At 37.4% G+C, this 27,429-nt stretch overlaps 1 protein-coding gene across 5 annotated transcripts in view; it reads left to right on the forward strand.

The window, feature by feature from the left end:
* The window catches only part of ASXL2 (ASXL transcriptional regulator 2), a 125,877-nt gene that overhangs the window by 36,544 nt on the left and 61,904 nt on the right, over positions 1–27,429 (forward strand). For 4 of the 5 annotated variants that reach the window (XM_042982342.1, XM_042982344.1, XM_042982341.1 and 1 more), the window contains 2 exons: positions 12,186–12,268; positions 21,810–21,812. In XM_042982342.1, the coding sequence (XP_042838276.1) occupies positions 12,213–12,268; positions 21,810–21,812 (59 nt within the window). In that variant the 5' untranslated portion in view covers positions 12,186–12,212. Of the gene's footprint in view, positions 1–3,359; positions 3,818–12,185; positions 12,269–21,809; positions 21,813–27,429 lie in introns of those variants that run through there. The other variant, XM_042982343.1, reaches the window with a different exon arrangement.

The following is a 27,429-nucleotide window of genomic DNA, read 5'->3' on the forward strand; positions in this document are numbered from 1 at the left end:
GTCAGCACAGAGTCCAACGTGGGGCTCGAACCCATGAACCATGAGATCATGACCTGAGCCGAAGTCGGATGATTAATGACTGAGCCTCCCAGGCGCCCCTAGGGGCAGAGAATCTTTCACAGGTTCTATGCTCAGTGCAAAGCTCTATGCCGGGCTTGGTCCTGAGACCCTGGGAGCAGGACCTAAGCTGAAGAGACGGACGCTCTACCAACTGAGCCACCCAGGCACCTCAAGAAAAACATTCGTTTCTTCTCCAAACTAAGTGATTTATGGCTCTAAGTATTGAGAAATCTAGCACAAATAATTTTCTAAATTTAAAATTAATTTTGAGTTCCTAATATTTAAAGGAACTAGTGATAAACTTTTTTTTTTTTTAAAGGAAAGTAAATATCCCTTATGCAGTTGTAACTAACTGGTTTCTTCTATTTTATTTCATTAAAGACTAGTATATCTAGAAAATCTGGGAAGTCCTCACTAGAAAGGCGTATAAAAATTTTTAGGTCTTTTTTTTTTTTTTAATAATTTTTAAAAATTTATTTTAGAGAGAGAGAAAGAGCACAGATAGGGGAGGGACAGAGACAGAGAGGGAGGCACAGAATCCGAAGAAGGCTCCAGGCTATAAGCTGTCAGTACAGCGCTCCAGGTCTTTGATTAAAAAAAAAAAAAAATTAATTAATTAATTTTGAGAGAAAGAGAGTGAGTTGGGGAGGGGCAGAGGGGGAGGGGCAGAGAGGGAGGGGAGAGAGAGAATCCCAAGCAGGCTCCATGCCCTCAGTGCAGAGCTAGACACGGGGCCCGAACCCACAAACTGGGGAAATCATGACCTGAGCCGAAACCAAGGGTTGGATGCTTAATGGACGAACCACCCAGGCACCCCAACAGAACGAACTTTAATTGCCAGGGGGATGATTGTATCAGTTTCCTTAGAAATTCCTTCTAGTTTTTTTTTTTTTTTAATTTTTTTTTTTTAACGTTTATTTATTTTTGAGACAGAGAGAGACAGAGCATGAGTGGGGATGGGGCAGAGAGAGAGGGAGACACGGAATCTGAAACAGGCTCCAGGCTCTGAGCGGTCAGCACAGAGCCCGACGTGGGGCTTGAACTCACAGACTGTGAGATCATGACCTGAGTCGAAGTCGGACACTTAACCGACCAAGCCACCCAGGCGCCCTGAAGCTCCTTCTAGTTTTTGACGAGGGCAAGCAATTGTACAAACTGTTTTTCTTTTATCAACTCCAGTGCTTTTCAGAATGGTTTACAAAAACCTCTACATTTTCCCACTTTTCCCAAGCAGAACTTGTAGCAACAGAGTTCCTCAGAGATTTCAGTGGCAGTATGTTTTCTTCTGGCAACCAAATGGATTATTTGAGGGGAAGTTCTGTGTTGGAACTGAATCTGCCTGGAATAACAACTAAATATGGAATATCATTTATACCCTTAACAATGCTTTTAATGTAGTTTTCTGCTTTGGGTTAATCAGTTGTGTATTTTTACTCTTTTAACTTGTTGATGGAAATACATTTTGTTTAGGTAGACTTGGCAAAATCATTTAATGTTCTCCTTTCTTTTATGGAATAAAAGCAGTGTATTTGTAGTGTTCAACCAGGTCTCTTTTTGTGATGTAGTTGTTAAGTTGTGTGTGTGTGTGTGTGTGTGTGTGTGTGTGTGTGTAAGTAGGCTCTATGCTTAACATGGGACTCGAACTCACAACTCTAAGACCCAAGACTGGGCCAGCTGAGTGCCCCTGTAGTTGTTAAATTTTATAATTTATTTTTTATTTTTATATTTTTAAGTTTATATTTGAGAGAGAGCATGAGCTGGGGAAAGGGGCAGAAAGGGAGAAAGAGAATCCCAAGCAAATTCCGTGCTGTCAGTGCAAAGCCTGACATGAGGCTCGATCCCACATGAGATCACAACCTGAGCCAAAGTCAAGAGTTGGATGTTAACTGATTGAACCACCCAGGCACCCCTAAAATTTTAGTTTTTAATTTGATTTTTATTATTTAAATCAAGTAACTTGTTGCCTTATGTCAGGGTCACCCAACAAAGGAAATATAAATGTTTAATGACATGACAAATCCAACCTCATTAGTAACTAAAATTTTAAAATTGTAGCATATGTATATTTAAAATAGTTACCAAAGAGTTTTAAAATGATATAAATGCCGGTTAATGGTGTAGTGAAACTCCCGTACATCTGGCGGATCGCAATTTGACTATATTAAAATAACTTTATGCAGCAATTCCACTTGTTAGATTTTAAAAATAATCAGAAACACTTGGCATTTGTTATAATAAAAAATAAAAAAACACAATAACACATTATTGAGAATTGCTATATCCCCAAGTTCTATTTTTTTTTTCATGTTTGTTTATTTTTGAGATAGAGGGAGACAGGATCTGAAGCAGGCTCCACACTGTAAGTACAGAGCCTGTTGCACGGCTCAAACTCATGAAATGTGAGATCATGACCTGAGGCAAAGTCAAATGCTTAACTGACTGAGTCACCCCACTATCCCCAAGTTCTAAACGAAACTGCTCAAAATAAAATATTCTCTTTGACGCACATGGTCTTTCATAAGTTATAGATATTGTTCTTATTTTCATTTTACTGATGAATTTGAGGCTCAGAGATTGACTTTACAAAGTCACAGAGCTCTAAATGATAGAATCAGGGATAAAATTAGGGTCTGTCTCATTCTTGGCATTTGTTGGTCCAGTGTGTAAGGATAATAATAATAGTGCTTCTTTAAGTGATTTAAAAAATTTTTTAATTTGTTTATTTTGAGAGAGACCGTGTGTGTACTGGCAGGGGAGGGGCAGAGAGAGGGAGAGAGAATTCCAAGTTGACTTTGCAGAGCCCATTGTGGGGCTCCGTCCCACAACCTGTGAGATCATGACCTGAGTCGAAACCAAGAGTCAGATGCTCTGAACCATCTGGGCACCCCTTTAAGTGATTCTAATATGCAACAATAGGAAATGGATTAAGTGATTTAGTGTTTATGTGTGTATAATGTTCACTGGAGTATTATGCTGCTATGAAATATATCAATAAATGTCTCAAGATTTGCAAAAAAGGGCTTCTAATAATATTAAAATAGTACAAACTGATATGTGCAGAAGAAATCTCAACTATGTAAAATGTTACTGAAAAACTCCTGGAAGGGGATATGCCAACATGTTAAGTCCTGTTCTGTCATGGCAGAAGCCCTCTGTACATACAGTTAAATAAAACCTGTTTTTTTTTGTTGTTGTTGTTATTCTGAATTTTCTAGAATGGGGATACCCGGCTGGCTCAGTCAGAAGAGCATGTGACTCTTGATCTTGGGGTTGTAATTTTGAGCCCCGCATTGGGTGTAGAGATTACTAAAATAAATAAATGAATAAGTATTCTAGAATGAATATGCATTATCATTGGGGAAACCCTGTTACTTTACATATGGTATATCTGACTGTATATAGATTTAACTCAGCACCTGGAATTAATTTCTTTGTGGAGTACCATGAATTTCACTGGAAGTTAGTGAAACACTCTTATTTTGCCTGATTAATACTAGAATTTGAGAAACACAGTTTTTAAAATATTAGGATCTCCCCAGGCCCCACCAGGATCTTGTTTTTCAGTTTTATGTACTTGCTCATTGCTAAAAACAAAGCCAGGGACCCACTTCTTAAGATATCAACTTACTTACAGACATACGTAGAGGCTGACATTTTCATTAAGCTAATTTTGTCATGTTTCAAAACAGACGTGTGAGAAAAAGGTCTCTATTGGATCTTTACAGTTGAACATCCTATTCCTGTCTTAATCAAAAGAGTAAGTGACATTTCTGTAATCCTGTTAGTTTTTTTGTTTTTGCCTCAAGAGGTAAGAACCTACCCACTATTCAGCAGAGGCAGTTTGTATCATTCCAGCATATTTTAGTTAACAAAATAAGTATTTCTTTTATCATTGAACTCTTTGTTTTGTTTTGTTTTTGAGAGAGAGAGAGAGAGAGAGAGAGAGAGAGAGAGAGAGAATGTGCACGAGCCGTAGAAGGGCAGAGGGAGAGAGAATCTTATGCAGGCTCTATGCCCAGCTTGGAACCCTGTGTGGGTCTCAATCCCACGACCTTGGGATCGTGATCTGAGCTGAAATCAAGAGCCAGACGCTCAACCGACTGAGCCACCTAGGCACCTCTGAACTCTTCACTTTGTATAAAGTGTTAATATTATCCTCTAGTTTGGGGAATTAAGAGTTTTGCCATCTAAGTTCAGGCTGTGCTTTGTAACTTCTCTGAGTCTTAACTTCCTGGTAAAATAGACATAACTAAACCTGTTTTCCTTCTTGGATTATTGTGAGGATCAAATGAAATAGAATGGCTATGTGATGTTTATAAACCATAAGGCAGTTATAAATATGTGTGAATTAAGGGAGAAATGTAAAAAAAATTTATTATCTTGGCAGCACCATCTGAAGATAATCTTCATAGGAAGTTTTTTTGTGTGTGAATTCAGGTTTTAATGTTTTAATAGGTATATCAGTCTTATCAGTCTTTTGTGTTTTTATTTGACCATATTTTATGTGTATATCTCTATATAAAAACTCTTTTTGTGCCACATCAGTTGGTACAGACACTATGGTAAACAGTATGGATGTTCCTTAAAAAATAGAACTACCAGGGGCGCCTGGGTGGCTCAGTCGGTTGAGCATCCGACTTCAGCTCAGGTCATGATCTCGCAGTTTGTGAGTTTGAGCCCCGCGTCGGGTTCTGTGCTGATAGCTCAGAGCCTGGAGCCTGTTTCAGATTCTGTGTCCCCATCTCTCTCTGCCCCTCCCCTGCTCATGCTCTGTCTCTCTCTGTCAAAAATAAATAAACATTAAAAAAAAAATAGAACTACCAGCAATCCCACTTCTGGGTATATACCCAAAGGAAATGAAATACTGTCTTAGAGAGGTATTTGCACCCCTGTGTTCATTGCAGCATTATTCACAGTAGCTGAGACATGGAAACAACTTAGGTGTCATACAGAAGATCTGAAAAAAAAAAAAAAAAATTACTGTGTGCAATGGAATACTATCCAGCCATAAAAAGAAGGAAATCTGCCGTATATGACAGGGATGAACCTTGTGAGCTTTATGCTAAGTGAAACAGTCAGAGAAAGACAAATACTGCATGGTCCCATATGTGGAATCTAAAAAAAGTTGTTATCAGAGCACCTGGGTGGCTCAGTCAGTTAAGAATCTGACTCTTGGTTTTGGCTCAGGTCATGAGTTTGAGCCCTGTGTCAGTCTCTATGCTGACCGTTTGGAGGCTGCTTGGGATTCTCTGCCTCCCTCTCTCTGTCCCAACCCTGCTTGTTCTCTCTGTCTGTCTCTCAAAAATGGACGGATAGATGGATAGATAGATTAAAAAAATTGATCTCAGAAACAGTAAGTTGTTGGTTTCTAGGCTTTGGGGGTGGGTAGGGGAAATGGAGAGATGTTGGTCAAAGGATACAAACTAGCAATTAGAAGAATAAATTCTGGTGATCTAATTAATGTACAGCATGGTGATTGTAGTAAACAATATTGTGTATTTTTTTGCTAAGGATATGGGACTCCTGCGTGGCTTAGTTGGTTGGACATCCAACTCTTGATTTTGGCTCAGGTCATGATCTCACGGTTGTGAGATTGAGCCCTGCCATGGGCCCAGCACTGGGTATGGAGCTTCCTTAAGATTCTGTCTCTCTTTTTCCCTCTGCCCCTCCCGGGTGCTTGTCCATGCACGCATTTTCTCTTTAAAAAAAAAAAAAAAAAAAGAAAAAGAAAAACCGTGAAATTTGCTACAAGTAGATCTTTTAATTGTTACCATGTGCACAAATAACTATGTGATAGTTAACAAAGCTTAATGTAATCATTTAACTATATATAAGAATATCACTTGACCATATTGTATACTTTAAATGTACACAAGGTTATTTGTCAATTATGTCTAAAGCTGGGGGAAAATCAGACTAAGGGAATAAAGTGTGTCTGCATGTGCGGGTGTGTGTGTGTGTGTGTGTGTGTGTGTGTGTGTGTAGGTGGTGGCGTTGCTTGTGAGTGTCTGAGTGTATTTTAGAGTGGTCAGGATCTCTCTGAAGAAGTGAAGGGAGAGAGTTAAAGGGGAAAGCATTGCAGGAGGTGGGACAGATGCAAATGGCCCTGAGTTAGGAATGAATTTGTTATATTTGAAGAAGGGCAAGAAGGTAATGTAAGAAGAGTAAGATACAGGATTTCATGTAGAATTTTTTAAGCTCTATCAAGGAATTCAGATTTCAATTTTAGCTAATTAAAAGAAGTGTTAAAATCAGAGGAATAATGTAATTTAAGTTTTAAGGTCACTTGCTGTCCCGTGTCCTGTGGATAGATTGGTCAGTCATATTAGTTAGGCACAGACTTGGCTGTGTGTAACAGTTCCTTAAATGGATTGGATGTGTATTTCTCTTTCATGCAGCGGTCTGGAGGTGTAGTCAGTAGTCTGCCATTCTTAGGGAATGGCCTTACCTGTATGGGTCAGGATGCCTTGTCACCTCCATTGTCAAAGCCTCGGGGTAGAGAAAGGGCCAAAGTGGGACGTGCTCTGGCTTTTTGAAAATCTGGTTGTTGCTGTTATCACGTTCTGGTGTCTAGAACTTGAGTTCCATATCTAGTTTTGAGGGAGGCTTAGAGAGGAGGCCTCCATATCCAAGTCATGTTCCCTTTTCATTTATGGCTGTATAATATTCAGTGGTATAGATAATGCCAGATTCCTTGGTGTCCTGTTATTGGATAAGTAGCCTTTAAATTTTTTAGTGAGTAACATAATGAATATTTTCTTCTATCTCAGTAGTACTGGATTATGTGTACATACTCATTTCATGGTGTTTACTTATTGCCATGTTTTTGCTGTCTAAATTAGCGGGGGAAAAACATTAGAGAATATGAGTTTTATATTTGATTGTTGGTAAAGTCAAACGTTCTGGTTCTTTTATTTTTCATAAATTTTATTATGGGATATTGAATGTGTACACAAAAGTTGACAATAATATAATGAATATCTTTGTACCCATTGTGTAGCTCTTATAATTACCAACTTATAGCCAATCTTGCTATATTTAAGCCTCTGTCCTAATTTCCTCTGTATAATTTTGAATCAAATTCCAGACATCATATAATTTCATCTGTAAATATTTCAGTATGTAAATGCTTTTTCATATGATTGCTATCCTATTGTATTAGCTCTTTTATGAATTATTTGTCCATGTCCATGGTATATTTTTTTTTTCATTTTCAGTAATTGTATACATTTTAATATATAGACAATAAATAAAGGCTCAGTTTTCTATATGGGCCTTAATTTGGACAAGGATAATAAGTGAAATTTTGGACATGCTAAGTTTGAGATGTTTCTGAAGCATCTAAGGTTGATGTTTAAAAGGTAGTTACGGGGGCGCCTGAGTGGCTCAGTCGGTTGAGTGACCGACTTCAGCTCAGGTCATGATCTCACTGTTTGTGAATTCGAGCCCCGCATCGGGCTCTGTGCTGACAGTCCAGAGCCTGGAGCCTGCTTCTGATTCTGTGTCTCCCTCTCTCTCTGCCCCTCCCCCACTCATGCTCTGTCTTTCTCTGTCTCAGAAATAAACAAACATTAAAAAAAGATTAAAAAAAATAAAAGGTAGTTATGTACAGACTGTGCTGCTTTTTCTTTTATCAAAATACGGGTGCTTGGTGAAGACTTGGGGATGGATGATGTTACTCAGGGAGAGTTGGTGGAATGAGCAGCAAAAGCTGCAGATTGATGCTTATAAATTATTTAAGGGTGGGCATAGAAAAAGACATCTGTGAAGAAGACTAAGAAGAAGGGTTTTAGAAAAAAAGTCTAGAGAGAGCCATGTCTAAGAAAAGAACGGTTATTAACACTGTCAGATGTAGCAGAGAGATCAAGGAAGATGATAAAGGGAGGTGTGTTTGTTGGATTTTATGATTAAGCAAATGAGAAAATGGATGTAGACACAGGACACAGTGTGCTGTAGTGATGCAAGATAGACTTGAGTTTCAATTCTGGCTACCACTTACCCTTGCTGTCTTGTGTTTGGAAATCTACTTATTGAACCTTAGTTATCCCACTTTTTTTTTTTTTTAATTTTTTTTTTTAACGTTTATTTATTTTTGAGACAGAGAGAGAGACAGAGCACGAACGGGGGAGGGGCAGAGAGAGAGGGAGACACAGAATTGGAAGCAGGCTCCAGGCTCCGAGCCATCAGCCCAGAGCCCGACGCGGGGCTCGAACTCACAGACGGCGAGATCGTGACCTGAGCTGAAAGTCGGACGCTTAACCGACTGAGCCACCCAGGCGCCCCTAGTTATCCCACTTTTTGAATGGGGATATTAATGTTTTCCTTTTAAAGTTGCTGTGAAATTTAACTGAGAGAATGTATAGCACTTATTTGTATTTTCTTCATAGGTGGTGGTAGGTGATACCACATTGTGATACCTTAATGGCTGATCTAGGGTATCTGACTTTAATGATTTCTATTATACAAGTCCTGTATCTGTTATTATTGACTTGCTGTACTAAATAATATTCTTTTGGTAGTATAGTATAGAGAACTGGTTCATTTTAGCTTTCATTGGCATCTTTTAATTGCCAAGAGTTCTTTATTTTTTTTTAATTTTATTAAAAAAATTTTTAAACATTTATTCATTTTTGAGAGACAGAGTGTCAGCAGGGGAGGGGTGGAGAGAGAGGGAGACATAGAATCTGAAGTAGGCTCCAGGCTCTGAGCTGTCAGCACAGAACCTGATGCAGGGCTCAAACCCATGAACTGTGAGATCATGACCTGAGTTGAAGTCAGATACTTAACCTACTGAGCCACCCATGTGCCCCTAGTTCTTTATTTCTTTAACAGTGAGAATGGAAAATGATTTAGGTATAAGAGTTCTGCTTAAACTTTGGATCTAAAAAAAGAGGAAACCAGAATTGACTTAAAGGGAGTCATTTTATTTATTTATTTAAAAATTTTTAATTTATTTTTTAAAATAAATCATTTTAAGCCTAGTGAGGTAGTGGCAGACACTTAGTTTTCCTTCATCTGGGAATGTTTAGATTTCCCCTTCATTCTTTTTTTTTTTTTCATTTTCAGCATTTATATTCATTTTTGAGAGACCGAGTGTGAGTGGGGAAGGGTCAGAGAGAGAGAGAGAGAGAGAGAGAGAGAGAGAGAGAGAGAGATTGAGAGACATGGAATCCAAAGTCGGCTCCAGGCTCTGAGCTGTTAGCACAGAACCCAATATGGGACTTGAACTCACAGACTATGAGATCATGACCTGAGGTGAAGTTGGATGCTTAACTGACTGAGCCACCCAGGTACCCCCTTTGTTCCCATTTTTTAAAAAAGTCATGTCTATACTAATATGGGGCTTGAACTCATGACCCCGAGATCAAAAGTCAGATGCTCTACCCACTGAGCCAACCAAAGTCATGTCTATACTAATATGGGGCTTGAACTCATGACCCCGAGATCAAAAGTCAGATGCTCTACCCACTGAGCCAACCAGGTGCCCCCTTTCCCTTTTATTCTTAAGGGGCGTTTTTGCTGGATAGGAATTTTGAATTGAGAGCCCTTTTCTTACAGTACTTTACAATGTTTTTTTCACTATTTCTACTTTCCATGGTTTCTGATGAGAAACGTACAGTCACTGGAATTGTTCTCCTCAATAAATGGTTGTTTTACCTGGGTTGCTTTCAAATTTATTTTGTTGTTTTAGCGTTTGGTATGGGTTTCTTTGAATTTATGTTGTTTGAGATTCATTGACCTTGCTGAAATTGTAAGTGTATATCTTTAACCAAATTTGGGGAGTTTTCTGCTGCTATTTCTTCAGATACGGTTTTTGCACTCTTTCTCATCTCTTTTTGGGATTCTGATAACATGAATGTTACACTTTGTGATTCTTTCCCATTAACCCTGTTCATTTATTTTTTCTACCATTTTTCTGTCTATTCATCAGATTGGATAATTTCTATTGCTTTAGCTTCAAATTCACTGACTCTTTTCTTCATTATCTCCATTCTGCAGTTGAGTGCCTCCAGGGAATTTTGGGTTTTATTTTGGTTATTGTATTTTTTAGTCCTAAAATTTTATTTTGTTTCACACAGTCACACACACACACACACACACACACACACACACACACACACCTTATTTCTCTGCTGACACTGTTTCTTTCAAGAATATTCTTGTCTGTTTCTTTCAAGAATATTCTTGTTGACTTTTTTTTTTTTTTTTTTAAGATTTTATTTTTGAGTAGTCTCTACACCCTGTGGATAGAGCTCCAGCTCACAACCCTGAGATCAAGAGTTGCATGCTCCACCGACTAAGCCAGCTAGGTGGCCCGCTTCCTGACTTTTTTTTTTTTTAATGTTTATTTGTTTTCGAGAAAGTGTGTGAGCAGGGTAGGGGCAGAGAGAGAGGGAGACAGAATCCAAAGCAGGCTCCAGACTCCAGGCTCCGAACTGTCAGCATAGGGCTGATGTGGGGCTCGAACCCAAGAACTGCAAGATCATGACCTGAGCCAAAGTTGGATGCTTAACCAACTGAGCCACCCAGGCACCCCCCTCTTCCTGACTTGAAGCATGGTTATAATAATTGCTTTAAAGTCTTTGATAATTCCAATGTCTTTGTTATCTTGGATTTATTGTGTGTAGGTTGTCTTTTCCCTTGTGAGTTCTTGAGAGTTTCCTAGTTGTTCAGTTGTCAAGTGATGTTGGATTGTATATAGACATTTTAATGTTATGTTATCATATTGTATGTCTTATTTAAATCCAGTGGAGAATAATTTTGCGGGGGGGGGGGATGAGTTTTAAAGTAGGTATTTATTTGACTTTGTTAGGTTCAGATCACAAGTTTCCACCTACCTTTTGTGCACTACAATTCCAATATTTAGTTTTCAAAGCCTTTGCAGAGTTGTTCTGATCTGTTCTGCATGTGTACCACTTACTGGGTAATTTGGGAACCTGATACTATGATTAGGGTCAGACACACACATGCATAGCTCTGGAGTGACCCCAGGAGTGTTTATGGAACTTTGTGGTATCATTTTCTTGGCTCCTTTGTCTTTGCAATAACTTTCTCCCTGATAACTTTCTGGCTCCTACAGACCCTTCTTCCTTGTCCTATGGCTGGACAGCTGAGGCTTTCATTTCTCTGTTTTGCTGTATATTCCACAACTGCATCTGCCTTTGATGGCAAACAATAGGATGACAGAGAAAGAATATAAGCCATGTGGATTCCCTTCACACCTAGGGGATTAGAAGGGTTCTGTTTTGTTGGAGTTTTCAGTCCCTGTTCAACCATTGCTGGTATCACCACTGCCAAGGATGCTGTCTTGGCTTGTCTGGGGGCATAGGTCAAGAGAAAGGGGGGAAACCTCAGAAAACCGCCTCTCCCTAGGGGACCCCTTTACTGATCCTCAGATCAAAAAAGAGAAGAATTCTCTTGAGAGCCATATCTGCCTGCTGTTAGTGAACAGTTCTGAATTTGTACTGCCTTTGAGTTTAGACTGAGTGGTCCCAGAGCAAATAAAATCAGGAAACTCACTTAGGGGTTAGTAAAACTTCTAGTTGTGGTTTTGTACTCCAACCCGATTGCTACCTCAGATAGCTGCTCCATGCATTCCGTCCAGGTTTTTAGTCATATTCAGCAGGAGATAAACTATGCTTACTCCTTTTTTACCAGAACCAGGAAATTTTGTTACAACTGTATTGTTCATTTGTTTTGGTTAAGAATTTATTGAGCATTCATGCCATACTCAGCTTTGCTGGGAATGTAAAGATGATAATCTCAAACTACCTATAGTAGATCCACAGTTAGGCATGTGACATGGGGGTGGAGGCAGAAAGTACATAATTTTATACTAAACACTACTAATAAATAATTTAGTTATTAATCTTAATCTTTTTTGATCCATTTCTGTTTCAGGACTTGACATATTGTTTGTGACTAAGAGAGAAGAACCTGTTTATATTCCATTAATTTTCCATTTTTCTTATCGTCCCAAAATTAAAGGGATGAAAAGTCCCTGGATATGTATGTGCTGGATGAAATTAATACATAGTTATAAGAATAAGAACTATAATTATACACATAATTATAATAAGAACTTAAAATAAGAAATAATTTATTATTATATACTTGTTTCTCAGGTCTTAGAAAAATACCCCAATACACCCATGAGTCATAAAGAAATTCTTCAAGTTATCCAGAGAGAAGGACTAAAAGAAATCAGGTGAGTTACTTAAATATTATTAGTAATAATTACAATACTTGATTAGAGTGTTTTGTGGTATATAGCAGTGTACTTTAGCCCTGAAGATTGATGATTTAGTAATAACTGCTTTGCTAATTTCTGATTTATTCAGTTGTCAGATCTCTGGAGTTTTCAGTCATAGCACAGTTATAAAACCACAAGTATGTTTAAAAAAAAATTCTTAGAATGTATCTGTTTCCATCCCATGCACTTTAATTCTTAGGAAGTCCTGGAGCCATCTTCAAACCTTCACCTATGAGTTCAGTCTTTTAATTTAATAAGCTTGGTCAGTAGCATGTAACAAGTATTCTCTAGTGCAGGGAGAGTGCTAGAAATAGACAATCTAGGAAGAAATAACCTTGGCCAAAAAGAATAAAATGGAAAAGGTACATATAGAGCAGTATGTATTTCAAGTAATAGTTATATGTACAAATAAAACAGCTTGGGGTCAATTAATACAGGACCAAAGATAAAACACACTTTAATTTCTAAGAGCCTTCTATTACAATAGCACGTAATAGTCACTTCATAAACAAGACCTTCTGTCATCAAGAAATGTTAAAATTGGGGCAACTGGGTGGCTCAGTCAGTTAAGTGTCCGACGTCGGCTCAAGTCATGATCTCGCTGTTCACAAGCTCGAGCCCCACGTAGGGCTCTGTGCTGACAGCTCAGAGCCTGGAGCCTGCTTCTGATTCTGTGTCTCCCCTTCTCTGCCCCTCCCCCACTTGTCTCCTCTCTCTCTCTCTCTCTCTCTCTCTCTCTCTCTCAAAAATAAGTTAAAATATTAAAAAAATAAAAAAGAAATGTTAAAGTTCTGTTCAACATACTTTGTATTGTTAACGTTGAAATCTGGGAGTCTATATGAGAGATATTTTCATTAAGATGGGAAAGGTTGGAGTGCTTTAAAACTGCTACTAGATTTCTCAAGTGGGGGTGGTATTGTGTAAACACCCTTAGGGAAAGTGTTCAGAATTTATGGGGCTGTGTTTGATTGTCAAAGTGACTAGAAAGTACAGGAGCACGGTGGCATTTAACAGGTAACAGGATGCTAAATGTCTCACATTGTGCTGGATGGTCCTTTACACTGGAGAATTGTTCAGCTCAGATGCCAGAGTAATAATGAGCTATGGTAAAATATTTGTAAACGGACAGTAATACATTTTTTGATAAATAGCTGTTGTGTGTTCTAGATTGTAATTCTCATCTTCTTGAATATAAAATTCAGTTTTTTGCCCTTGTTTGCTAACAGAGCTCAAGAAATTTTGTTTGATTTGTGGCCAAACGTCAATAGGCTGGGAATAAAATAGGTTTGTGTTATGACTTTGAAGGAATGAAGTAAAGTTAGTGTATTTCACTTTATGTAACATAAGTCTCTCAGAAATTGTGTGAACATGTAAACATTTTTGTAAATTAAAAAATTAGTCACTTAATTTATCAGTGATATAATTCTAAATTTTTATTTGAATTAGATAAGACTTATTAGATTAAAGCATAATGTCCATGTAATAACAGATCAATTTGTACAAAGCTACAGGAGCAAAAGGTAGTGATTTTTGTGGTTCTGTGGAACAAATTCTGCTAAGGTGTTCTAATATTTTTTTATAACAGTATGGGGTTTTTATAGAATATGAATGGGCAAGAGATTTCATTTTTTTTCCTCCTTAAAGTTAGACTTTTGATGCACACCAGGGACATAGACCAGGATATCTGGTGTGTAGAGAGTAAACTACCCTCAGTCCCTTAGGTCTCAGTGACAGGTGCAGGGTCATCTGGCTCCAATATACTAAAGCTCTGTGACTTTACACTTATCGTTATCATTTCTAGGAAGCAGGCAAGAATAGTAAATATGTGAAGAATAGTAAATAAATAAAAGAAGGGGAAAAAAAGAGATTTAGAAAAAAAATAGCAAAATGGTAGAGTCAGCAAAAATAGCTTCTGGCTTCACTTCGTGATAACAATTTATAAGTAGCTGCTCTTGGTTAAACTACATTGTTGTGATGCAATTGTGTAACAACAAAGCAGTTCTTTCTAAGTCACCATTGACTTCCATTTTGTTAACTCCATGGGACTTCTAGTTACTCTTACTACTTAGCATTATTTCACACAGTTGACTACGCCTTCCTTTTTGAAACTCTGTTACCTGAAGCGATTACAAACATTTCTTCTCTCCTCCTCCTTCCTTCTCAGTTTTTTTTTTTCCTTTGCTCACTACCTTCTAACTTAAGTGCGATTTTGTCCAATTCCATAGCTTTAAATATTATATGTTATCAATTCTCAAATATGTAGGGAAGCTCTTTCTTCAGCCTTTGTATATGCTGACTTTTTTTTTAAATTTTTTTTTTAACGTTTATTTATTTTTGGGACAGAGAGAGACAGAGCATGAACGGGGGAGGGGCAGAGAGAGAGGGAGACACAGAATGGGAAGCAGGCTCCAGGCTCTGAGCCATCAGCCAAGAGCCCGACGCGGGGCTCGAACTCACGGGCCACGAGATCGTGACCTGAGCTGAAGTCGGACGCTTAACCGACTGAGCCACCCAGGCGCCCCATATGCTGACTTTTTAACAAGGAATGTGCTTTTACCTCAGTTACCTCTTATTTTTTACGTGTCAGTTTGAATATGTCTTTTTCAGAGCACTTTGGCTGACTTTACGAGTTAGAGCATATTTCCTTTTTTAGTGTATTATAGTGTTTTGTTTATTTCTTCATACCACCTAAAGCTTGAAGTCACATATTTTTGTGATCTTAAAAAAGTCATCAAGCTTCTCTATTGCTTACATTAAGGTAGCTCCATGAGGAGTGAAATTTGCTCTTTGTCCCCCTTCTCTTTTGTGTTTGGCATATGTCAGACATTGAAAACCTACTTGTTATATATGTGAAGTATTAGTAGTTGGGAGATCACATTCAGATGCAGTTACAGCTTATTCTCTTGCTGCAGTGATGTGTTAAATGATTGTCTTATAATCATTAAAGTTTTTAGATTACTGAATGAAATAGATAATATCTTTATTAAAGATGTGCTGCTTTTTACAGTTTAATTTTCATTCCTCAATCCATAGTACGTGGCTTTCAGTTCTTTTTTCCCTTTGTAGTTTTCCCCATCTTCCCCATTTTGAAGAAGCTCACTTAAGTTTGATTATTCCACATTCTATTGTTTTATTTTAAAATACATTAAAGTGGACACAGCCTAAGTGTCCATTAAAAGATGAGTGGATAAATAAAACATAGTATATAATTTCAGTGGAATATTATCAGCCTTAAGAAAGAATGAAATTCAGATACATACTACATGGATAAACCTTAAAAACATGCTAAGTGAAATAAGACACAAAAGGACAAGTAGTGATTGACGACAGGAAAAAAAAAGGACAGATATTGTACAGTTCCATTTGTATGAGATACTTAGAACAGGCAGACTGATACAGAGACAGAAAGTAGAATAGAGGTTACCGGGGACTGAGAATAGGGAAGAATAAAGAGTTATTGTTTAATTAGTATAAAGTTTCTTTCTGGGATGATGAAAAAGTCATGGAAATGGACAGTGGTAATGGTTGCCCAGCATTGTGAATGTACTCCATGCTACTGGAATCTACACTTAAAAATCGTTCAAATGGGGACACCTGGGTGGTTCAGTTGGTATAGTGTCCGACTTTTGATTTTGGCTCAGTTGTGATCTCACGGTTTGTGAGTTTGAACCCCGCGTCGGGCTCCACTCTGGCAGTGTGGAGCCTGCTTAGGATTCTCTCTCTCCCTCTTTCTCTGCCCCCCTCCCCCCCAAAATAAATAAATAAACTTTAAAAAAAGGTTCAAATGGTAACTTGTATGTTACATATATTTTGTCACAAAAATAGTATTAAAAGGTAAGTGATTGGCTCCTAGCTGAGAAGGACAGAGGTACTGGTTCCTTTAAGAACTTAAGAGTTTTTAAGAGGTTTTCTGCAGTCTTTGAGCTGTACAGTTTTATAAGTCTCAGGGTCTGGTCAACAGACAGAAGCTACATGGTAATTTGAACAGGGAAGTTACTAAGTTAACTAGTTATTAATTTGTTAACCAGAAATTAACTATTAAAAGGGAGCAGCCAGTACCTGCAGGGCTGAGGCAGCGTGACCTAAGGAGACCCCTCCATGTCCCTAGGCTGTTATTCAGATCTTAATGGACAAGGTAGGGCTCTGGTCCCGTGGATGACAAAGTTCACTAGTGCTGTAGCCTGGGCTAGCACTTAGGAAACTCCCTACTGAGTATTAGAAGAACTTGTTGGAAAACCTCCTGCTGGGCACCTGTCCCACATTCACTGGGAGCCAGCTGAGGCTCCAGCAGAATTTTCTGGGAAGCCACCCACAGGCATTCTGCTGAACCTTGCTGAAGGTGGAGGGCCGTCAAAGTGTCCTTCATGTTGCTGGGTGCTGCCTGTCGTAAGAGCAGGCAGGCAACAGTACAGTAAAACCAGAAAGAAAAGCGCCCTTTCATGCTGTAGTGTTCCTCCAGTGCACTATTGACAAACTTAACGTTGAGCCAACTGGCAGAGGAGAAGTGTTTATAGGGTCCAGCTCCACTACTACAGAGAGGACAAAGGAAGCTGGATTTGGAGCTAAAAGTCAATAAATTGATAACTAGCACAACAGCCTTCAGTAGTTTTTCAGTAGAATAACTAAAATCATTGTCTGGCCCCATATACCATTTTGTTTTACTTGATTTGTTTCCATCTTCACTCCAGCTAAACTGTATAGACAGCACATAGTATTTTTTAAAGAAATACTCTATCTGATAATCATTGACATGATTAGATTTACTCTACCATTTCACTATTTTCTGTTTTTCCTTATATTTTATTTTACTGTCCCCTCTCTGCTGCCTTCTTTTGCCAGTGTTATCTGGCTGGCTCAAGTCTCTCAAAAGGCCTAGTGGATATTTCTTAATCCAAGGGCAAAGACCAGACCTCTCTTTGGGTAAAGGTAAATTCTTTACTACATACTCCCATACAAATCAAATTAGACTTCCCAAATGTGCCAGCTTTCTTAATTTTTAATGTTTAAGGTAGTTGCTTTTTAAAAATTGACATATAATGAACATACCATAAAAGCATTTTAAAGCATATGGTTCAGTGTTTTATTATTTAATGTATTTGTACAGAACATTTCCATTATCCCCAAAAGAAACCCTTCAGTATTAGTTGTCATTCCTTTTCCTTGCCCCACCCTCAGTGCCCCAGCCTTAGGCAACCTCTACTATGCTTTCTCTGACCATGGATTTGCCAATTTTGGATATTTCATAAAATGGAATCACACAATATGTGGTCTTTTTTGACTGGCTCCTTTCATATAGTATAAAGATTTGAAGGTTCATTCATATTGTATTATTTATCAGTACTTTATTCCTTTATTGCTGAATAATATTCCATTGCATGCATATGCCACATTTTACTTATCCATCAGTTGATGGGCATTGGGGTTATTTTCACTTTTTGGCTATTATGAATAATACTACTGTGAACATCCATGTACAAATTTTTGTGTGGGAAGTTGCTTTCTGTATTTTTACAAGTTTTAGTTGCAACCAGCCAGAAAGAGAGAGAGGCTATTGTGGGTCTGCTCTCACCAAGTCTCACTCAATTTTAAATCATGAAATTGGATTGAGCTTTAAATTTGTGGAGTTCATGGAAACATGAATTAATCCACAAATTTCAGTTCAAAATCATTGTGTTTTTCTTTGGCTTAGAATAGAATTCCAGATTTTGGTGTAGCCTTTGTTTTTCAGTCATTTTAAAACTATAGGAAGGGGGTTTATCACAGATAGTCTAGTATAGGCTACTTAACACAAATATTTTATGACTAGTGTTTGAAACCTCCATGTTGAGTAGTTCTGTAATCGGAGCCAGTTTTTTGTACCAAATGAGTAAGTGGATGTGAATAGAACACAGTAAACCAGTATGAATTTAACCAGTGGTTAAATGTTTAAGCATCACTCTGTCCAAACGTGTAGTCAGTTCTCAAAAGGAAATAATACACCTGCCTCAAACATTTGCATCTGATAATTACAAGATGATATGTAGTCTGAATTATGATTTAGATAAATATATATATTTAGATGAATGTAATTTATGAAGAATGGCCTGCAGCAGTAGGAGTTGAAAGGGTTAAGGAGACTAATAAAGGGGCTGCTTTACTAGAGCAGGCAAACTATGGTGGTGTTTTGTTTGGATTTGTAAATAGTGCTGGGGAGAATAGATGGATTTAAGATACATATTTCAGGACTTGCTAACGGATTGGATGTGGAAGGTAAAAGGAAAGAGGAAATAAAAAATGATTTCTAGGCTTCCTGATTATATAGCTGCTATTTACTATAGAAAAGAACTGAAGAATGAACTGGACAAGTGAGGAGTTGTTAAAGGATTCACTGAGCATGTATTTGTGGATTCAAAAAAAGTTGTGAACCTTACAAGGGGTGAGGAGGTATTCAGGTGCAGGGCGTGGTTATAGTGTAAATTTCAAGGTCGCAGCTAAAAGGTAACAGTGATCTGGAGCTATAGAGTAGGTGTCTATTTTCAGAGATTAATACCTAATACCTGTTTGGCACATCATTGAGTAAAGAGTTCTGGTGTGTTATAGAATCCAAAAATGCATCCTTTCCTTTCATGATAATGTACTTTCACTTATGTTACCAGTCTCGGTTAATAAGATACCGAAGACAGTTACCTAAATATAAATTTTTTTTAATTTTTTTTAACGTTTTTTTAACGTTTTTTTTTTAACTTTTTTTTAAACGTTTTTTAACGTTTTTTTTTTTAACGTTTTTTTAACGTATTTTTGAGACAGAGAGACAGAGCATGAACAGGGGAGGGGCAGAGAGAGAGACACAGAATCTGAAACAGGCTCCAGGCTCTGAGCTGTCAGCACAGAGCCTGACGCGGGGCTTGAACTCACGGACCATGAGATTATGACCTGAGCCGAAGTCAGACGCTTAACCGACCGAGCCACCCAGGCGCCTCAATAAAGTTTTACTTTTAGAAAATTGCAAATGGAAAGAAAAACATACATTCTCCAGCTAAATTATAAATTGTCCTCTCACCCTGGACTGTTTTGAAGTCAATCTTAGGCATTTTATTACTTCAGCAATGCAGTATATATCCAACAGAGACGAACTCAAGAGACTGTGCAAATTGAATATTTTGGCTTATCAGAAAAGCAAACAACTAAACATAGACATTAAGTATGCAATACTGTTGGTGAAACATACACAGAATACTCCATAAGTCAAATGTTTGTGTATGTTTTATACAATTCCCATGAATCCTTTACTGTTAATCACTCTTCACTACTTCTTTCCTTAGTCTTGTACAACAGGTTTCTCCCCTTCATCAGCTGTGGCAGCCATTAATGTTTAAGTATAGGACTTCAAGCCTTCCTTCTAAATTAGCCATTGCTTTTAGTGCCTGCGCCACCCCCCCCCCCCCCCCAGGTTTTCTTAACCTGCTTTGTTCATCCTTTAGCTGTATTACCTTGACTCTTCTTATATCTGCTATTAGAGAAAGAGAGTTTTTAGCAAAGAAGAGAAAAATAACTATTTTCTGAAACCCTTTTCTCTTACTACTATTTCTTTCCATTCATAAGTAGAAGAGGAAAGAGAAATTAGGAAGATTCTTGGTATTATGAATTTATCATCCTCAGATTATTTTCTGAATTAGACCATTTATGAGTGGTCCCAAGGGTTCATGATATACAATAATTAATAATTTTGGTGAGTCATGAATTTGAATCTTGTACACCATAAAATTGATGTGGGAGAATAAGTTATGTAGCTAATAAAAGAGTGTAGCCAACTACCTAGCTTTTAAATTATAATTTAAAAAAATTGGATTTTTTTGCAAATGAAGTTTCTCTAGCTGTTTACAGCATGATGGCCCTGATTAACAGTACCCCCAGAAAGGTAATCCCTGTTGTATTCCTCACCCTTGCCTCCCTTCCCCAACCCCTTTTCCAAATCAGTCACATTATTTCAGTCACAGAATGTTATAGCTGGAATAGTTAATTGGGATATTACTGTTACATGTCAATTTATTATTGAAGAATTTAGGCCCATGGAGATTGGTCAGGGTTAGACAACTGGTTCTGTGAAGCTAGAAACCCAGGCTTACTGTTTCTGGTTTTGTTCTTATTAATATATCATACTGTCTGTATATCCCTAGTTCTTCCTACTCTTTTGATTAGTATATTTGCTCGATTTTTCAAATCAGTCTTGTATTATGTGCTGGTACATAATAACATTAAGATAGTTGCTATCTAACTGTAAATTTCTTTCTGGAAGAATTTGGAACAAAAACCTCAGCCATTATAATAACTTGACTTCTGAAAGGGCCACTACATTTTTAAAGAATTTACAGTAATGGAACATTTAAATCTTTATATTGTTGTTTTGTAGAACTCCAAATTGTTCCCTAACAAGGAGTTGATTTTTTGTTTTTTTAATGTCTCAGTCTTGTATCCCAAGCAAGCTCCTTTAGAGTTGGAATTGTAAAGAACCTGGGAACCATCTAACAAAGATCATGCTCAATAAACAATTGCTAGATTGAAATTTTACCTCTTTGGAGGAGTCCCAGTTGCATCTAATTAGTATTAATACATTTACTTATGAACAAGATAATCTCTTTCACATGGTATTAAAATAATGTTTTAGCTTACCTCATACCAAAAACTAATCTGAGCACCTAATTTTTTCCCCATCTCTTCTTTTGTAAAATATGTAGCAAGGGTAATAAAGTCAACATTCTCTACTAGTTTTCAGCAGAAATCATTATCTCTGCAGAATAGATCATTGGACTGTTTGCCAAGCTGAATTGCCTTAAGGTGATATACTGGAAAGAACTCAGTTTAAGAATGAAGAATATTATTGATTAAATTGATACCATATTTATCTAAAGTTAGCTGATACCTTTGAATTCAGCCTGTGTTTTCTTTATCTGCCTGTTGCAGTCTGCTTTCAAGCACACAAACCTTGTAGGGATGTCAAAAAGGCTTAATAATGAAGAAACAAAAATCCCCAAATGCTTGCATATTAACAGAAAAGAGTATTCTTACCCATTGTTACTCAGCTTCACAGTAGTGGATTCATTATGGAAACTAATAAACCTTAGGTTCCATAGCTGATGGCTTTATGATGGCTCCTTGAAATTGAAATGCATGGGAAGAATATTAAAGAATACTCATTGTATCCACATTTGACTCAAAACTGCTTTAATAGTTTTAGTTTGTCACATAATTAAGGTATGCAGTTGTTATCTGAAATGGTTTAGACTATTTATCTGAGTTTAACTGTGCATGTCTAGACAACGTGATATTTTGGGCTAACTTGTAAATTCTAAAGAAGAAATGAATGTTCTATATAGCAAAGTGAGGGGAGGGTGCTAATTTGAAGAATTGTGGGTATTGCTGGGAGGGGAAGGGAGAGTTTATTTTTTTGTTTTATTGTTAAAATTAAAAGCTTTTTTTTTTCTTTCTTTCATTTTCTTGGGGTGCATTCCAACTCCAGAAGGTAAGAAGTATTACTTTATTCTAAGGAAGTACCTATAATGATAAAGTATACTTTTACAAGTTTAATTGAACTCATCTTTGGATGTGTGATTTTTACTTATGAAACTAAACAATTAGTCCAGAAACTAAATAAGAGTAGAAGTACTATGTAAATATTTATTATATGTGACTTTTTTTTGTCCTTTTAGTCTGTAATCATTATTTGGTCATAATTTTAGAAACCAGTCTACATTTGGCTTTATTAAAATTATCATTTGACATATTAGCATTGGAATACCTAGTGTTCATGCTGACTAATAATAAAAATATTTCAGATTGGAATTGTGTGAGCTAACATTTGCTTTATGACCATAATATTGAAAATATATGTTTATGCTCTGACTGATATAGAGGGAATATTGGTAAGTCTTCTAAGAGAATGATACTTATTTAAAACCAGGCTAGAACAGGTTAAAATTCATAGTTTGGATCCTTTATTGAATTGGCTTTTTTTCTGTGTTGACATAGCATTAAACACACCTCTTCTAAAACAGTTTTTATGTTATAATTACTTATTATAATTATCTGTCTTAGCTATGAGACTTTAGAATAGGAACCACATCATTGTATTTTCATGTTACTTGGACTTCGTATGGCTTTTAGTTACAGCTAAATCTTTTTAACTGCAGCCAAATTTGCATTCTATTAAGTTCATTTATAAGAATCTATTCATTTTTTTAGTATCAGTTTATGGAGAAAACCTTAATTCGGTTTGTGCGAACAGTTAAAATTATTTAAAAAATTTAAAACTAGGTAAGGTGTTTTTGTTTTTTGTGGTGTGTGTGTGTGTGTGTGTGTGTGTGTGTTTTCAGGGGGACTTATATTGATTAGGTTCTTTAGGTGCAAATAACAGGAACCAAATGTGAAGAACTTAAGCAAAATGGGATATATTTGAAGAATGTGGGGTAGCTCATAACCTCAAAGGAAAGAAACAAACCCTGAAATTGAGAGAACTAAGTTAACTTCAGAGATCAGGTAGCTAGAACTAATGGATGGGCTCATTAGGACTCTGTAGCTGGGATGAATTAGTCTGTGTCTCTTCTGTTCAGGGTTAACATACAAGGAAGAGTGAACCTGGCTGGTTCAGTGTCCAGGCATGGTGAGATCTTGATGGCCAGTCCTACAAGAGTGTTTCCAGTAGGGTAGGTCATAGTTCCCCAAAGCAAAGTGTACATTCTTTCCAGAAGAAGAGAGAATGTATTTGGCCAGGCAGAACCAACAGATGTCTACACATTGCTCACTGTAGAAAATTAGAGTAACAACAGAAAAATAATAAGGTACAAGCAGTTGTAAGAAATCATCCTTTATACAGATTCTCCCAATGGTAACAGTGTGCAGTACCGTAGTACAGTATCAGCAACCAGAATATTGCTTTTCATACAGTCTACTTGATTTACTTGTACTCGTGTGTGTGTGTGTGTGTGTGTGTGTGTGCGCGCGCGCACATGTGGATGTGTATTTGATTCTGTGCGGTCTTACCACATGTATAGATACATGTATCTACCACCACAGTCAAAATACAAAACAGGTTTATCAACAAGAGGATCCCTTGTGTTGCCGATTTCATAGCCACACCTACCTCCCTAGTACCACCTCCATCCACCCCCCTCAGGCCAGCCACCACTAATGTGTTCTCCATTTCTGTAATTTTGTCATTTCAATAATTTGTATTAATGGAATTGTATGAAATATATAATATTTGGGATTGACTTTCTCAGTGTAATTCCCTGTGGATTCATCCAGGTTGTTGTCTGTGTCAGTATTTCGTTTTCTTTTTTTATTGCTGAGTAGTATTCAGTGACATGGCTGTACAGTTTATTTAACTAGTCACTCATCGAAGGACATCTAAATTGTCTCCAGTTTTTCACTGTTACAAATAAAGCTTCTATGAAAAGTATACATGTTTTTGTGTGAACATAAATTTTCCTTTCTCTGGTGTAAATGCCCACAAGTGCAGTTGCTGATGTTGTATGGTAAGTGCATATTTAGTTTTTTGTTGTTGCTGGTTAAAAAAATTTTTTAAATTCATTTTTGAGAGACAGAGTGAGTGGGGGAGGGGCAGAGAGAGAGGGAGACACAGAATCTGAAGCAGGCTCCAGGCTCTGAGCTGTCAGCACAGAGCCTGATGTTCGAACTCACGGACTGCAAGATCATGACCTGAGCTGAAGTTGACATTTAACCAACGGAGCCACCCAGGTGCCCCTAGTTTTTTTTTTTGTTTTTTTTTTTATGTTTATTTTTGAGAGAGAGAGAGCGTGAGAGTGTGCTAGCGGGGGAGGGCGGGCAGAGAGAGAGGAAGACAGAGGATCTGAAGCAGGCTCTGTGCTGACAGCAGACAGCACGATGTGAGGCTCAAACTCACAAACTGTGAGATCGTGACCTGAGCTGAAGTCAAGACACTTAACCGACCGAGTCACCCAGGTGTCCCATGCACGTTTAGTTTAAAGACACTTTCACATTGTTTCCCACAGTGATTGTACCATTTTACATTCCCACTAGCAACATTTGAGAGATCCAGTGTCTTTGAATTTGAAATGAATTTCTTATAAATAGCATATAGTTGGATTGTGGGGTTTTTAAGCCTTCTCTGCTAATCTTTGCCTTTTAATTTGTATATATACGTTATTTATGTTTAGGTTAATTATTAATAGAGTTTATGCCTGCCATTTTATTATTTGTTTTCTGTTTGTTCTGTTTTTGTTCTTCTATTTTTCTTTTCTTACCTTCCCATGGATTATTTTAGGGTTCCATATTGGCTTACTTATAGTGCATTTCTTTGTATATCTGCCTAATTTTCTTAGGGTTTGCTCTGGGTATTAGAGTGTACAATATGTGATTTATCATTCTGATGATATGAACATTTTACCACTTTGAAGTGTGGAAGCTGTTCCATTTAGGTTCTTATCACATGATGTTTTAATTTTTGTTTCAATCATCAAGTATTAGCTAAAACCTCATGAGAAGGTTAGTCTATTGTATGTATGCTTACTTCTATTCTTCCTTATTTCCTGGTGCTCTAGTATCCTTTCTTTTATTTTTCTGTTTAAAGAACTTCCTTTAGCCATTCTTGGAGAGTGGGTCTGCTAGCAATACATTTCTTTAGTTTTATTGTTTCTAGGACTGTCTTTATTTCTCCTTTGCTTATGAAGGACAGTTCTTTAGATCTAGAATTCTTAAGTAATTTTTATAAAATCAACGGTTCATTTTGTTCAGCGTTTGTAAGATGTGGTACTACGTCTTTCTGGTCTCTATGGTGTCAGATGAGAACTCTACTGTTGATTGAATTAGTATTTCCCTACGGGTAATGTGTTGTTCCTCTCCAACAGCTTTCAGGACTTTTTTTTTTTGGATTTAGTATTCAGAAATTTAATTATGTGTCTTCATGTGCAGACTTCTTCAAGTTTATTTTATTTAGATTCATTGAGTTTCTTGAGTATTTATGTTTATTTTTCACCAAATAAGAGAAGTTTTTAGCCAGTAGTCCTTTGAATACTCTTTGTCTTTCTTTTCTTTCTGGGCTCATGGTATGAACTTTTTTATAACTTTAGTTTCTTTCCTATTTGTTGTATTTTCATTTTTTTCAGTAAAGTTTCTTTTATATTTTTTTTAAAGTTTATCTACTTTTGAGACAGAGAGAGACAGACAGACAGACAGACAGAGTGTGGGGTTAGGGGGGAGGGCAGGGACACAGAGAGAGGGAGATGCAGAATCTGAAGCATCTGACTTGTCAGCCCCAGCCTCTGACTTGTCAGCACAGAGCCCGATGTGGGGCTCAAACTCACAGACCGTGAGATCATGACCCAAGCCAGAGTCAATGCTCAACTGACTGAGCCACCCAGCTACCCCTGTTTCAAGAAAAATTTTAAGTGCATATAGAAGCATCCTTGTCTTATAATTTCAACATCTGTCTTAGTGTTGGTGTCAGTTGATTGTCTTTTCTCATTTAGGTTGTGATTTTCTTGGTTTTTGGTATGATAAGTGATTATTGTATTTGGATCCTGGATATTTTTTTATTTTTATTTTTCGGATCCTGGATGTTTTAGTTTTTATGTTAGGAGATGTTGGGTCCTATTAAATTCAAATCTTTTATTTAAGCGGGGATTCACACTGCTTGGGTTTACCATGTGAGTTCTAGACTCCCTTGGTGTACTGTGATTCAATAACAATTTAATTTTCACAGCCTTTGCTTTGCTATTTGGGTCTTGTTGTTTTATTTGATGACAGAGGCTCCCAGTGATCTCTGCTGTTTTCTTCTGAGGGGGTAGAAGGAGTTTCCATAGGCCAAGGTGCCTGATGCCTCTAAATGTGGGATAAAGGAAGTCTCCAGCCTGTGGAGGCAGAGAGGCTTTCCAGGCCATGCGCTTATGATGGTTCTTTCTCTTGCTTGCGCCACTGGTCTGCTGAGCCTATCAGGGGAGAGAGCTAGTAGCCTTTGGCTGACCAGGACAAAGAGGCTTCCTGAACTGGGCTGCTGCTTCTGGTCTGATCACATTTGCAGATGCCGCCTTGCCTTGCCTTGCCTTGCCTTGCCTTGCCTTGCCTTGCCTTGCCTTGCCTTGCCTTTTTTAGTCTTTATTTTAAGTTTGAGGGAAGCTCATTTGCAGTTAAAACCATTTAATTGTATAAGGTTTACCATAACTCTTAAGTTACTTCTGTGAGTTGGAAAATGCTAGAAATTAGTAAGATTAATGAATCAACTGACTACTTCAAAATTCTGAATCTTGGGGTGCCTGCCTGGTTTAGTCAATAGATCATGTGACTCTGGGTCTTGGGGTCATGAGTTCAAGCCCCATGTTGAGGCTACTTAAAAAAAAAAAAAAAAAGAATTCTGAATCTTGACGTAAGTGGCTATGCCAAGACTGAGAGTTCCGTTCAAAAGCAGAAAATAATTGTAATAAATAGCTTTGGCTGTTTAGATATATAAACTATATTGCTAAATGAACAAAAAATACCAAATATTGCAAAGATGCAAAATCACAACAGATTGTTTTTTGATACTTAAATCTGTTGAATTTTAATCTCTCTCCAGCTTATTTCTTTCAGAACTATGTCCATAGCTTATAATGACAAGTATTCTATTCTTAGTTTCTGTTTTCTTCGCTAATACTTGTTTTACTCCAAATAGTATGTCCTCATATGCAGCCCTTCACACCTCTTTAGTTCAGAGACATGCTCTTTAGGAACTTGGCCCAGCCAGTTAAGACATGTCAGCATCCTGATCAGCTGAAATAAAAGCATTTGGTATTTTTTTATATGCAATAGTTACAGAGTGACCTTTCTTAGAAAGATTGTGTTTCTCTTAAAGTCTATATTTTCTTTTTATTATGTTATTTCTCGTAAGATTGAAAAGCAAGATGCTTTAGTTAATCAGTAGTGGAAATGGCCACCGGCTAAGATAGGAGTCAGGTACTTTATGCATATGATCTTTTAAATCTTTTTTTTTTTTTAAGTTTATTTATTTTCAGAGAGAGTGAACGAATGAGCAAGGGTGAGCCGGGGGAGGGGCAGAGAAAAAGAGAGACTCCCAAGTGGGCTCTACACCATCAACGCGGAGCCCGATGCGGGCTCACGAACTGTGA

This window comes from Panthera tigris, chromosome A3 (assembly GCF_018350195.1).
Source record: "Panthera tigris isolate Pti1 chromosome A3, P.tigris_Pti1_mat1.1, whole genome shotgun sequence".
Taxonomy (NCBI): Eukaryota; Metazoa; Chordata; class Mammalia; order Carnivora; family Felidae; genus Panthera; species Panthera tigris.